The 14,505-nt window shown below is 30.5% G+C and overlaps 1 protein-coding gene across 1 annotated transcript; it reads right to left on the reverse strand.

The window, feature by feature from the left end:
- Nucleotides 1–4,556: 4,556 nt before the first annotated feature.
- LOC107467862 (ABC transporter G family member 25) lies at nt 4,557–10,748 on the reverse strand. Its single transcript, XM_016087078.3, is given in 4 exon segments — nt 4,557–5,606; nt 9,623–9,829; nt 9,832–10,405; nt 10,547–10,748. Coding segments are annotated over 4 exon segments (1,923 nt in total). The 5' UTR covers nt 10,679–10,748; the 3' UTR covers nt 4,557–4,596.
- Between the last annotated feature and the right edge of the window lie 3,757 nt (nt 10,749–14,505).

The raw sequence follows: 14,505 nt of genomic DNA on the forward strand, positions 1-14,505 counted from the left end.
TGAAGTAATTTTTTTTAGTACTTTTTAAGTTAAGGTAGATAATACATATTTAATTGATAACTTTTTTAAAAAAAGTAATATATTTTAATAAATATTATTATTTAAATTTAAATTATCCTTTCTTAAAAAACAATTATCTAAAATACTTCACAACTTTCGTATACAAAATTTACAAATTTGATAAATATCAATGTTTATGCATAAAAGTATATTAATTAAAACGCAGAAGAGTAATAAAATTTTTCTAAAAAATTTGACATATAGTGTCAATTTCTTACTATACATTATTTAAGTTAATTTACTTTATACAGATATGTTAAAATACAGAATATACTGAATGATTTTTTGTATATATTTATAAGAAGTGGAAAATTATAAATGCCCAATCTTTATAACAAAAAAATTATAAAAATTAATATTTTACACTAAATTTGTGTTATTTGACTTATTTCACAAACTATCGTAATCAATCAACGTATATATATAATACCAATATTTAATATTTGATACAAAATAAATTAGGTCTCATAAAAAAAATATAAAAAGATTTGAGTTTAAACACAAATTATTGCATATTTTAATTTGTTTAATTATTTCTTCTATTACATAAAAGACAATACTATAAACACAATAATTAACTTGAGTTGTATCTAAATAAAAAAATATAACACTTAGCTACTTATGTAAGAACCTCGGCGTTTTTTATGTTATAAATAATACATAATTAAAATTATCCACAAAATGAAGGCAACAAACATCACACTAAATACAACTTTAAAATTAAATTCAAACTAAATATAACAATGTAACCACAGTAAATTGATAGTCTAAATTAAGTGTATATTTACCAATATTCCTAAAACTTGCATCAGAACTAAAAAATATTAAACCCTTAAATGTTAATTTGGATAAGCTTTTTGAGTTAAAAAAATATTTTTTTAAAAAATAAAATATTTTTATTTAATTTTAGATCTATTTAAATACATTTTTTTTAAAAAAATATTTTTATTTAAAAAATTAATTATTTATTTTGTCTAAAAATTAATAATACCTTGTTTTTTAAAAAAGTATAAGCAAAAAACGTATTAAAATTTTAAAAACTTTTTTTAAAAAGTATGTTAAAATGTGAAATAACCTTTGTCTATTAAAAAAAATCTTTTAAAAAAATAAAAAATAAATATTTTTTTCAAAAGTCAATCCAAACTAACTCTAATTTTAAAACAGACACAAAATTATTAAACATCAAAATCACACACATATATGATATATATATACAAATACTTAATTTTTCATTATTATCACTATTATAGTATCATTTTCAACTAATGGTGCAGTAAATACACATAATTAACCATAGTACAAACAATTTTTTTTCTAAATTTGATTGGAAGTCTTACTTCTTCTTTGCCAATCCAACAAAAACAACAAAAGTAAACTCATAAATTAATAAAAAACTCAAAAAGATAAAAATATTTTTATTTATTTTAAACTTTGATTTAAGTTTAATCCAAAGAGTAAACTGAAAATTTTACAACAGAATGATACTATATGCATGTTATGTAAAATAGATGCTGAAAATATACAACATCTGTTTATTCCTGTGAGTTCTCTTGGCAGGTGTGGTGTGTTTGGGCCTCGGAGTTTGGACAAGAGTAGATTATTCCCGGTATTGTGAAATAGCAATTTGAGAGTTGGAGATCTGTGTCAATAAGAAAAGTGGTACGAAAGTATTGACTAGTTGGTTTCTCCTCAATGATGTGGACTATATGGTTACGCAGAAATGATGTCATTTTTCACAACAAAATAACAAGGATTAAAGACTGCGTGGACCAATCCTTTTCATATACCACAGAATAGTGTTATAACTAACTCATGTTGTTGATGATAATATCAGGGATGACATAGGAGTTGTACGACTGTTATTGTTTGCTCGTCTGTAATGCTCCACATGTATGTTGAGCTCTTTGTCCTTTGCTGCGATTGCATACAATCTAAAGTGCAGTCCATTTCTCAGTCAATTCTCTCTAAATCATCACCTCTAGTAAACAAAGGAACATACTTCTTAGTAAATATTACAATTCAAATTAAAAAAAAATCTGAGTTAAAACAATACAATTGTTCTCATTTTTTACAGTAATCAAAATTTACAAAAGGCAATTACAAATCAAAGTAAAACAAATAGTGAAAAAAATAATTAACATAATTACTTCTCAATTACTCTTCATTGACATGGACGAACAACTCAATGCAACAAATTCAGATGCTCATGAATGCTAAAAGCACATTTTGTATTTCAAAAAAAAACCTAATGATGCATCAAATCTAATCACAAAATTAGAAAAAAAATCTGCAGAGAATACACCACAAAAATATTTCAATCTCATCTTTAAATTCATCTTTAGATCCACAAATATACATGATATGATATTATATTTTTGGTATGTTCAAGTCAACTATCATTTTTGGTCTAATATTAGAAAAAGCAATAATTTCTTCAAATTCAAGTTGGTAACCAAATCTGATGTAGTAAAGTAGCAAATCTGATGAAGAAAAGCACATCAAGTTGTGATAACCAATCTTTTTTGAGACTACATCAATGATATATTATCAAAAGCTAAAATAATGAATAGAAAACGAAAAACTAAAGGGTAATAACTACTCACCCCAACCTCCAAACACTTATTGCTTTGGAAAAATTCATAAATATAAAATATTTCAAAAAATTGCTACATAAACAAAAGATTTTATAATCATAATACTTTGTCAATAAAGAGTAAATCCAATATGCTTCACATGATTACAAATGTATGGCAAACAATTAAAAACCAAAAGAAAAAAATATTAAAGTAAATAATAATTTTTTTTATTAAAGATAGAAAGACTCAAACTCACAACTTCTTAAGTTAATATAAAAAAGAGACTATACCATTTGAATTATAAGTTATTAGCAAAGCAAATAATAACTTTAAACAAATAGAATTGATAGTCCTTGAAATTAAGCAAAGTCTACTATCAAATGTCATTAAAATTAAGTAATGTCAACAAAAACCTAGAATTGATGTAAAAGTTATAATTTTGAGATGCTATTTATAGTAGACCAAAAAGAAAGAAAAGAAAGAGAGAGAAAGTCGGCTTAGCCAGCCTAAATTCATTATTAAAAGAGATTCGGGGCTTGTTCCTAAGATTTTCGGTTTAAGTTTTACGGTAGGACAAGATTCAAGTTAGATTAGTTAAATTGAATAAATTTTGGTTTGGTTTAATAAAGTTTTTATTTTTTAAAAGTAACTTATAAAAAAGCTGTTTTTTAAAAGATAGCTTTTTAAGAGTGGCGTCACTTGTGTTTATGTTTAATAAAATTAAATTAAAAATAATTTTTAGTAAGCACAAGTATCACAGTTGTATTTGATAAAACAATTTTTAAAACTTAAAAAAATTATAATAAACATGTTTTTAAAATAAAAAATTTAACATAAATATAATAAATAAATTCTTTTATTTTTTAACTTTAAAATTTTATATAAGTATCATAAAAATTTATTTAACCTAAATATCATAATTAAAAATACTAAATTATCTAACTCAAATTTTAGAGACTAATAATTTAAATATTTACTTGATTGTACTAATATAAATAGAGTTATTATTGGTCAATAATAAAATTTGTATGTAATTCAATGTTAGTACTCACAAAAAAAATAATATTAATAGCTAGAAGTTCATACCTAATATGTGATAGAGATGTATTTGTGTTTAAATTTGTGAAGATTAGGTTGAAAAATAAAAAATATATGAAAATTGTGTTAAAATTTGTGAAAGTTAGAATGAAAAGTTAGAGATATATGAGAATTTTAATGGCAATATAATAGTAAAAAATATATGCAAGAAAATAAATAAAATTTGATAAGCACAAGTTAATTTTAAAAAACTTCTGTTCTTTTAAAAGCACCCCTAACTTTTTAATTTATCAAACACAAAATGAAGTGCTTATACTTTTTAAAAACACAAGCACTTCTTGAAAAAAAAACTTTACCAAACCCAACCTTTATATACTAGTAGCACTTTAACAGTATGTTAGAGTGTTTGTAACGTGAGAGATTAAACTCCCTTTCCGCAATGCTTTTTTATCCATGTAAACAAAATTCCATACGGAAGAAATTCTTTTTTTTTTCCTCTTCCTTGAATATTCATTCTTATTAGTACACAAATGAATCATAAGAGATCAACTTGAAATCCAAAATATACAAATGACTCTTGTTTCTTTCCCTCAATCAATAATTCGATTTGCTAATTTCTCTAACTTTACAGCTTAGATTATGTCGTCATTTTCATCAATTCAATTACACTTGTTCGAATCAACTAGTTAGTGAATAGCTAGCCTAATGTAAATTTTGTGGCTGTTGCATTGCACTACTAGCCAACCAATTGATCCATCCTTTTCTCTTCAAAACATGACCATCTTTGTAACTTTTAATTAATTAATTAATTAATTAATTAAAAGGGTTTTAGTTTAATTTTCTTTAGGAAAAAAAAAAGGAAGAGAGAAAAACACTATGCAATTCTTCATGAGAGGATTTCAATAATTGTAGATTCTTCTTCCTAAATCTTGATGCGCCTCAGTGCAAGGTAGGCCAATAATCTGTACCCTACAAACATGAGAAACAAGACACCAATGCTTCCCACAGTGCCAATTTGGCCCATCACATCCTCTTCAAGAAACTTGCAATTAGCCCTGTCTCCACCACCATGATTGCAACCCAATATGTATGAGATTTTCCTTCCATCACCATACTGAATCCTAGTCAGAAGCCTATAACAGTAAAAAGTTGTGGATATGTATTTGATCCAAGCCATGCATGCTGGAACCTTATGGACATAGTATCCACCTGTTAGCACAAATGCTAGCATTGTCACTGCTGCAACAGTTGAAGCTTGTTTGGCATCCATTATCGCGGCGCCTAAGGCGAGTCCAAGACCCTGCGACACAAGGACATATCCAAGGATGACCAACCATGTCAACAGAAATGCCACCAGATCAGGCTTTAGGCCTCCCATCCAATATGTCACAATGAGGAAAATTGTGGGCAGGATAAGCTCCATTGGAAGATCGCCCACGATCCGAGACATGAAGTAGGATGACAATGTGTACATTCCAGAGGCCCTTTCTTTCATGAAGATGGCGCGCTCTTGGGGGAAGGCGAAAACAGAGTTGAAGGATGGGAATACACCCCAGAAGATTGAAATGAAGAAGAGTAGCCCAAGCCTGTCCTGAACATTTCTGTAGTCAGAGTGCCACCACATTAGTCCTGCTAATAGTGCAGCTGCAATGACTTGGAACACTCTCAGAGTGTTGAATGATTCATGCTTTCTCTCTTTGAGGCTTCTTTGGAAGAGTGTGCTGAATTGGTTGAACCAATCTAAGAAGCTAACCCTATCACTATATCTGCTTCTTCCCATAGGGTGTGTGTTCTTTGTAGGATTAACAATGTTGGGAGTGTCCATGCATAAAGCTTTTACCTTTGGAGCTAGTGTTGTGTTGTATGAATGAATTAGGTTCTGCCTTATGTTTGGCTTATCTCTTTCACTTACACCATCAACATGGCTAACACCTGCAGAATTCAAAGCAAGTTTGATTAATAAAAGGTGCATCCTCTTATTGTTATTATTAATTTGTTATTATGCTTGTATTTAATATCTAAATAAACTTGGTAATCCAACAATTTCTAGGTGTTGCAAAAGATCCCATAATAATATCTAAAAAGCAAGAGGGCTTCATAATTCTTGTTTATGCTTTATTTCGCTTTCAGTTGGCAAGTATAGCCAATTTAGATTTCATCTTTGGATAAAAGAATAAGGGACCACAACAGAAAGAGAAAGCATACCAGATCAACCATATACAAGAGAGATCAGATAAAAACTTATTTTCTATGAGAGACCTTATCTGAAAACCAATAATATACTCTGGAATAAACTATAGGAAACTATGGCTGTAGCATCATGGCCATTCGCCATGGGAATGGCCATATGGAACCGTGTATTATAAAATCTAGCATTTAAAAATGATCAAATCTATTTACTTAAAAGATACTGAAGCAGAAGAAAGTATAGGACAAGATAAAGAGGATGATAAAGTAAATCAAAGTATGTGCTTAATTAAATTAATTAAACACGCAATTGATTAATCTAAAGGAGTCAGATTAAGAGGCATAAACATGGTTAAGTAGGATAGTGGAACTTGTAAAAGCTGACTTATATGCTAGTGTTATGGTGAGTCTCCACTAATATTGGTGCTGGCACTGTTGATAGGGCCACCAGCTCCCACTTTCATATGTTTGATCAACATAAATCTATTCAATTTTATTTTTATTCAACCTTTCAGCCATCAAAGTTCACTTTTGTGGGACAAAATGTTTTTAATCTTGTAAATCAGACCCAACACGTGTAGCTCTTTAACAGATCCTAAGAATAGAGAGATACTTGAAAAAGGTAGAGAGGAAAAGGAGAGAAATTAAGAAAACAAAATGATAAGAAAACTGAAAAGGGGAACCATATGCACGATTGGCCAGATCGTTGTCAAAGAAGTGAAGGTCAAGCTTTTTCCCATATGTGTAATGATGAATAAAGAACACCCCCAAGACCATGTTCTAGCTTGTATTGATAAAAAACACTATTTTTCTAGGAAAACGGCTTTAGATGCAGTGCCACAAACCCAAATAATTATTGTTTTTTAGCAGAATAATAACATGTATATTCTATTAGTAAGCGATATGACTCTGTAAGGAAAGAGATATATATTTAATATTATTGTAATTCTATTAGCATAAACCAAACATTAGAAAGGATAAGATATGTTGATTATAACTCAACCCCATCATTACTATAAACTCTTTTATACAGCTAACTAAAATTAGGTATAAACGATATGATATATGATTTTATCACCATTTAATTTAAGGGCAGACAGTGATTCAGTGTGCCACTTTATTTTTCCCTGGGTGTCCTCTTTGCTAATTCTTTTTTTCCCCTTCTTCCTCTCTTTTACAAGATTGATGGTTTCTCACGCTATGAGTGTCGTCATCACCTCCTCCACCTCAATATCCACATTATAATCATGGCCCCAAGGATCAATGAAAAAAGGTTTAGAGAGGCACATATATCCTTCATAATCGTCTAGTGCCACCTATATATAAGATTAAAATACCTAGTCAAAGAGCACTACTTACCTTAGCAGTTATTTCACGGATTAAATTAATTCTAGACTATGCTCGGTGACATCAGCCACCAGTCTAGTCTAAAAGAAGCAACACTATTGGTCCAACACTAACTTAAATAGAAAGACCACTTATCTACAACTTAAGTCTCAGCCCACTACTTAAGCATTTCCAACTTTATGAAATATGTCACGTTCTTCTCTTTTGACCATAAATAACCTTGGTCCACATGGAGGACATTTGCAATTATAATTACTCTAATCTGATTACATCAGGTTGTAAATTGTTCATAGTGTGTTTCTGTTAAAACTCTTGCATCCTTTTCAGTGTAATAACAACTAGCATACTCTGCTATGTAACACCACTTCTTTTTTATTTTTGAAGAGAATGTAAAATCTAAAACACATTTGACACTAAATTAAAAAGTGGGAGAAATACATAGTAACTGAATATTCGTAATAAAATAAGTATAATACCATATGTTAGAATAAACAGAGAGTGGTTTATATATATACACGTCACAAAGGTTACATGCCAATATCAGCATCAAAAGGTTACTTTAAAGTGTTTTCTCGGTTGGTATAAGCTCGAAAGACAAGTCATTACTTATCCTACTACAAAAGCAAGTTAATTGAAATGCCAATTTTAGACACCACAACAAAAGCGTAATTGATTCTGATGTTATTATGTTATCCTTTGCAAAATAAAAGATAGTAGATTAAGTTGTTCAATTCCTGTTGAAAAGGATATGGTTGATAGCTCTTTAATATAAGGGTCCATGTCTCTATATATAATAACTCCTCCTTCTCTATTATTTACCTTCTAGTTTTAGGAATATTTCCGGACCCCACATATATATGAAATTGGCCCCTAACCTCACCTGACAGGGATCGGAAAAATCCCTGTATGTGTCTCCCAAAAAATAGTCTTATAAATAACAAGCTTAGAATGAAAATTAAAATCAACTCCCAATACTATACACATGTATAAATATTAAATAATGCTCTAGTACAATCAACTATTTTAATCACAAACAGAATCCAGCTTAAGTCCAAATATTTATTTGGTAATTGTGGGCTTGAATTAGAGGGGAAAAAACACATGCCTCGGTTGAGGAGGCAGTGGCTCTATGCTTTGGGTTTGGCCAAGATGAAACAGTGTGAAATGTGAAGAAACAAAATAAGGGAAAGGGGAAAATCAAGGAGTATAAGGAGTCAGAGTCACATCAGTGGTTGGCCCCACAAAAAGAAAAACCAACTGGATATATAAGAAGCAAGGAAAAGAAGGAAATGATAGAGGCAATAACAAATTAAACACTTCCGAAAAAGGAGGACACGTGGTAAGCATCAAGGGATTTGTTTAAATAAAATTAATTAAAGCATTCCCAACAGAAAATCAAAACCCATTACGTATCTAATCGATTTGTTCCACTCAAAGCTGAGACGCTTCCTTTATCTTTCTCTCTTCTCACTCAAACGCTACATATATTTATAAAGTATCTAAATAAATAAAATTCTTTACACACAACAATAATCATCATCACACCACTATGGCAATATAGGTGAGGGCAACCCCATTGCCCCTGAAGGACTTCATGAACTACAGTTAAATTAAACAGACAAAGGGTGTAGTAGTAATAGTACAATAACCTAGTTTCATCATATGGGATGCTGAATTCGTAGCCAGCAAAGTGTATCAACAAAATAGTAGCATGATGTTTGTCACAGCATGTTGCCTAAACTTGATGCTCCTTATTAATGACGTCCCATTATTAATTCATTGAACCAAAAACTCACCCACCAATCCACCATGCTTATATATATATATATATTCTTAGATACTATTCCCCCAACAAAATCACAATCAAAATGTCACATCTACCACACACCATAACACTAATAATTCGGTAAATCCACATTCTTTTCATTACCCCCCATCTACAATAAAAATTCTTGATAACTAAACACTAAGTCCATTTGGTCAAATATTCCCTTGCTAACCTAATTAATCTTACTTAATTAACATCAATAATTAACCAACTTATCACCAACAAATAGCAATTTTGACCGTGCCAACTTTACTTTAACTGCCAAAAAAGTTTGTAATCACTGTATCCTTGTCATACTCTTTTCCTCCATTGTGTCCAAACTACCATCATTTGTAGACAAAAAGAATATAATATTACTTTCTCAATTTCACCTTAGTTATTTTAAGAATGATTTTTTTTTTTTTTGGAGACTTTAAGAATGAATTTATAAAAGATAAAAATGACTTATCATAAATATTATAGAAATTAAGTCTTAACTGCCACCAAAAGTTTGTTACAACAGAATAACATCAAGCTGGGTTACCGTTGTGATAACAGAAAATGAAAAAAATAAAAATAGAAATAAACAAAGAGAAAGTTGACGTACCGTTAGCGAGATCGAGAAGGAAATCGGCGGGGTTCATCGGAAAAGATGGCACAAAACCAACGGACTCAAAGTACCGCATGGCGTCGCATCCTTTACCGAAGTAGAGGCAATTCCCTTCGGAGAGCACGAGAACCTTATCGAACATCTGGAAAACGCGGCTCGACGGTTGGTGCACCGACGTAACCACCGTCTTCCCCTTCTTCGCTACAGCAGGCTCGGATCCACAAGCATCTCATGCGCAATGCTCACGCGCTTCCTCTCCCCGCCGGAGACACCGCGGATGAAGCTGTTCCCGATTATGGTGTCCTCGCACTTGCCTAGTCCAAGCTCCGCAATCGCCGACTCCGCCGCCGCAATCTTCGCCTCACGCGGCAGCGAACGAGGAAGGCGGAGCATGGAGCAGAAGACTAGGGTTTCGCGGACGGTGAGGTGCGGGTAAAGCACGTCGTCCTGAGTAACGAATCCGGTTCGGCGGAGAATCGGTTTGGTGAGCTTGGATGAGTTTGCGAGAATTGTTCCGGTGAGGCCGTGACCATGGAGTCTCCCTGCAAGCGCGTTTAGGAGCGTTGATTTGCCGCTTCCTGATGGACCAAGGATGGCTAGGATCTCTCCCGGGTACGCTATCCCTGTTACTCCGTTTAGAATTGTTCTTTCTTGCATCACCGCTGATCTTGTCTGATCGGACGGTGTTGGTGACTCGCGATCAGTTGCGAAAAGTTTCTTAATGCACCTTCCTTTAGCTTGCTTGTTCTCTATCTTTATCCGGTATCCCACGTCCATGAACTGCGTTAATTATTTGCATGAACACATAGTTAAAGCATAATAGTATAGGGTCAACGATGTTATGACTAGTTATGACTTGTTAGTGGTTAATTAATTAAATGAATAAACATTGTGATTAATTAGTATTAGTAATAATAATACCTTGAGAGTGATTGGGTAAGAAGGGGACATGAAAGGAGGGATGTCACGGGATTCTCGAGGGGGTTGTTTGGGTGAGTCTCCATTTGGAGTTTCTACGCCACCAAACGCTTCCCTTTGTGTTGTCGTAGACATTGTTATTGTATGTTTTTGAGGGAGAGATGGAAACTAAAAAGAAACAAGTGTTGTTAGTTGATAGTGAATGAATTAGTGAGTGGAAGAAGGAAGACGGAAGAAGAAGGGGGTATTTATGGAGGAGGTGAGGAGGGTGGACCCCATGGGTGTGCCACGTCAACGTGGAACAACCAAATGGGGAATGGTTACGTGTCAATATTTTGGTATGCTGTTGTCATCTGTCCCCAGAAATGGTTCATTATGTAAAATAAGTAGAGTAACAAAAGTTTAGGTTCCATTAATTATTATTTTTATTTTTAATTATAATGGAGGGCACATAACTGCGTGTAAATAATAATAAGTAATAACTTGAGAAGGACTCCAACATTGATCTGCAAATGGTAAGAATTATTTTAATTTAATTTGGTATATATAAAGTAGGTAGCTAAGCTAGGTGTAATTGTGAGAAAGACTATTGGGTACACTTGTTTATACTTTATCACCGAAGGAAACTGTGTCGCAAGGTAGAGCCAATTAAAGGGAACTGAGATGCAAAGGATATAGATGAAGGAGTGGAGCAGAGCAATAATAATTAGAAGTATAGAGTAGAGTAGACAGTAGAGTAGAGAGAGATCAGAATCTTTAAATAGTATTAATAGAGGTTGAAAAGGGAGAGTGGCATGTGGTAGGCAGATACTGTAGCCCATTGCCACCGTTGCTTTGATCACTCATCAATTTCTTACCACCAACGAAGGTAAGGGATATTTTTGGATATAGTATTCTTTTGCTCTTTTATTCCTGGGATATTTATTAAATTAGGTTCAGACTATATCAAACCTCTAGTAAATAAATTAATTTTCCGTTTTTTTTTCCGTGAAAATAGTGTGTCATGAAAGCATTAATTACAAAAGCTTAATCTGATAAAGAAAATATTTAAGTAACTATAACTTTTATATGAAGAGTATCGACAGTAATTTTTGTGATTTGTAATTATTAATTGGTCATTAATAGTATTTTTGATGGTGTGAAATTAAATTTAATAGTAAAAAATCATTTATTTTTTTTTTATAGTTAAGTGCTGACTACAAAATATAAAAGTTACTAGCCTTAGATTTTCTCCCTATATGTAAAATAAAAAAATTTTAATCTAATTTATTTTTCATCATTAAATTTAAGTGTTATTAAAAGACTACAAAAATAACCGATAATAAATCAATAAAAAAATAAGAAAGATTATATATATGTACTATTTTTTACACTTTTTAATATTTTTTAATTTTAATATTAAAAGTGATATAATGAAAAACGAGAAAAAAATCATCTTTTATTTCATATAAAAAATATAATAAATTATATGCACAAATATTATTTCTATAATTTGTACGATGGCGCCATCCAAGCTTAAATGATTGTTAGATTTAGTTATAACTTTTAAGTTTATAACATGTTACATCTGATCTAAAGCTTATAAATGTATATATGATAATATAAACATGATGATTATTGATGAGAATTCATCAATTAGATAGAACGAGGACACATACATTCTCTCTTTCTCTCTCTCTCTATATGTATATGGGTTGTGATAGTGACTTGAACCTTGGAATGAATGTCCTACCACAATGAACTCTTACTGTTGTTCTTCTCTTAGCTAGTTTGTAGGAACATGACTTCATGGCCGCATTGGTCACCTTTCATTTCAAATTAATTTTTGTAGGTGCTCGTATATATTCTCGCATTTCTTTTTGCTTTTTGAGTCACGTTCTAAAGAATTGTCATCATGTTATTCTTGAATAAAATCTTAATTAAACCTTGCTTTATTCTCATATTTAATTCTTCATCCTTAGCATTAAAGTTAAGTTTTTCTTCTAAGGGACCAAAATATACATAACTTATTAGTTATATCGTTTTCTTCTTCTCATCATCACTATATATGCGTTATCTTTTAAACTTTCAATTCATAGGTGTTTTATGCTTATATTTGAAAATCTATATGTGATAAACAGTATTTCAAAAAGCTTAATGATTAATTTAACAAATAAATTTTTAGATTAAAATGAAAGGTTCATGAAAAATTCTTACTTATTAAAACGATTTAATTATATAAATCTCGATGTTACGATGATACTAGTTATATTATTGTCATACAAAAACTTTACTAACGTATTACTAATATATATATATATAATCTTAATTTCTTTTATTTTGTGTTTTTTAACAATATTTTTAAGATATTTGTTCACCAAACTCCTTAAAATATATAATAATATTAAGAAATCCAGAAAATCATGTAGTCCCCCGTACAATTACAAGCACATATATTTTTATATGGTTGTGTAACTCCCAAAAATTGTTCAGTGCCGGCCACTTTTGCCCAAGAAGATAATCCATTGACGTAACTAAATTAAATGTTTGCCATACATAGTGTTTGTTTAAAGCTTTAATTTCTTTTCAGATGGAACTTTTTTTTTAATTGTCTTTAATTCGGATAATAACAACCTTTTCTTTGCTCCTGTATCGTTCTGAAATCAGAATAGCAGAAGAATACTAAAAATCTATACATTATTAAGTGAAAACTCAGTTGAAGTCGACTTCACGTGAAGTTGATACATGAGAGTTGTTGGATAAAAATTTAGTCAAATCAGTCAAATTATCTAACGATTCTCAGGTATCAATTTCACATGAAGTCGACTTCACCTGAGTTTCCACCCATTATTATTAGAAATGAGTTAAAAAGTATTCTGCAAATATTATTTATTAATAAAATGTGATAATAAACTCTTTTATCTATTTAATAATTCCAAGATTTGGGAAGCCAAATACATTTCAATGGTTAAGTACTTTTAATTCTTCACAATAAAATATGAGTAAAGTTGTAAATCTTTATGAATGATTTCTTAACATTATTAATTAATTGTTAATCAGGGTGGTCTAGTTGTTTTCCATAATTCTAATGTTTTCATTGAAATCGCACCATGTATATATGTTTATTAGTTACATTTTAGTTATGCATTTGGTTCAATTAGATCTGAGGAAAATATTGGGAGGATTTAATATGATGTATTATTATTATTATTATTATTATATGAGAGCACTGCTAATAATAATTAAATGATAAAAATATTATAAATACATTAAAATTAGTTATTAACATTAATTATTATATATTTATATATAAATATATATTATTTAATCTATTTTTAATATATATTTTATATTATTAGGTGATTTTGATAATTAATTTAATATACACTTGGTATACGGTTGATTTGAGTTAACATGTTGATAATGGTGACTTGAGATTTTTATTTTTAATTTTGTTTCTTCTGTTGTGGGTTTGTGTTAAAGACGGTGAGAGGGCAGTAGGAAGCGGTGCGAGAGAGAGACGTGATGAACAGAAAGCCAGAAATTGATGCATGCATGTTTCTCGTAACAAAGTCAAACACAGATTCATTGACTCAACAGCAGCATTATGATGAATAATATCTTTTTCGTCACTTATTGCTGCTTTCACCATTCATTAACATTATTATTTCATGCTGCAAAACTGGAAGGTTTCTTCATCACACCCTCTCTATATATAGTATATATCATTGTCATTAATTATTTCATGCTTTCCTACCTATGATTCTAAATTGCTATTTTAATTTGTGTATTGTGGATTCCTTCCGCTTTATTTAGTTTGTGAGATTGCGTTAATTAATTAATTAAGATCATTTAACCATAAATATTATATAATACAGTATTAAGTGCAAATATATTTTTTCATTTTATAGTATTTATTATTTTCAAAATAATTAAGTATATTGTAAAAGTGAGAGAAATATTATTTATGGCTATGAGCAATT

The sequence above is a fragment of the Arachis duranensis genome, chromosome 9 (genome assembly GCF_000817695.3).
Source record: "Arachis duranensis cultivar V14167 chromosome 9, aradu.V14167.gnm2.J7QH, whole genome shotgun sequence".
Lineage (NCBI taxonomy): Eukaryota > Viridiplantae > Streptophyta > Magnoliopsida > Fabales > Fabaceae > Arachis > Arachis duranensis.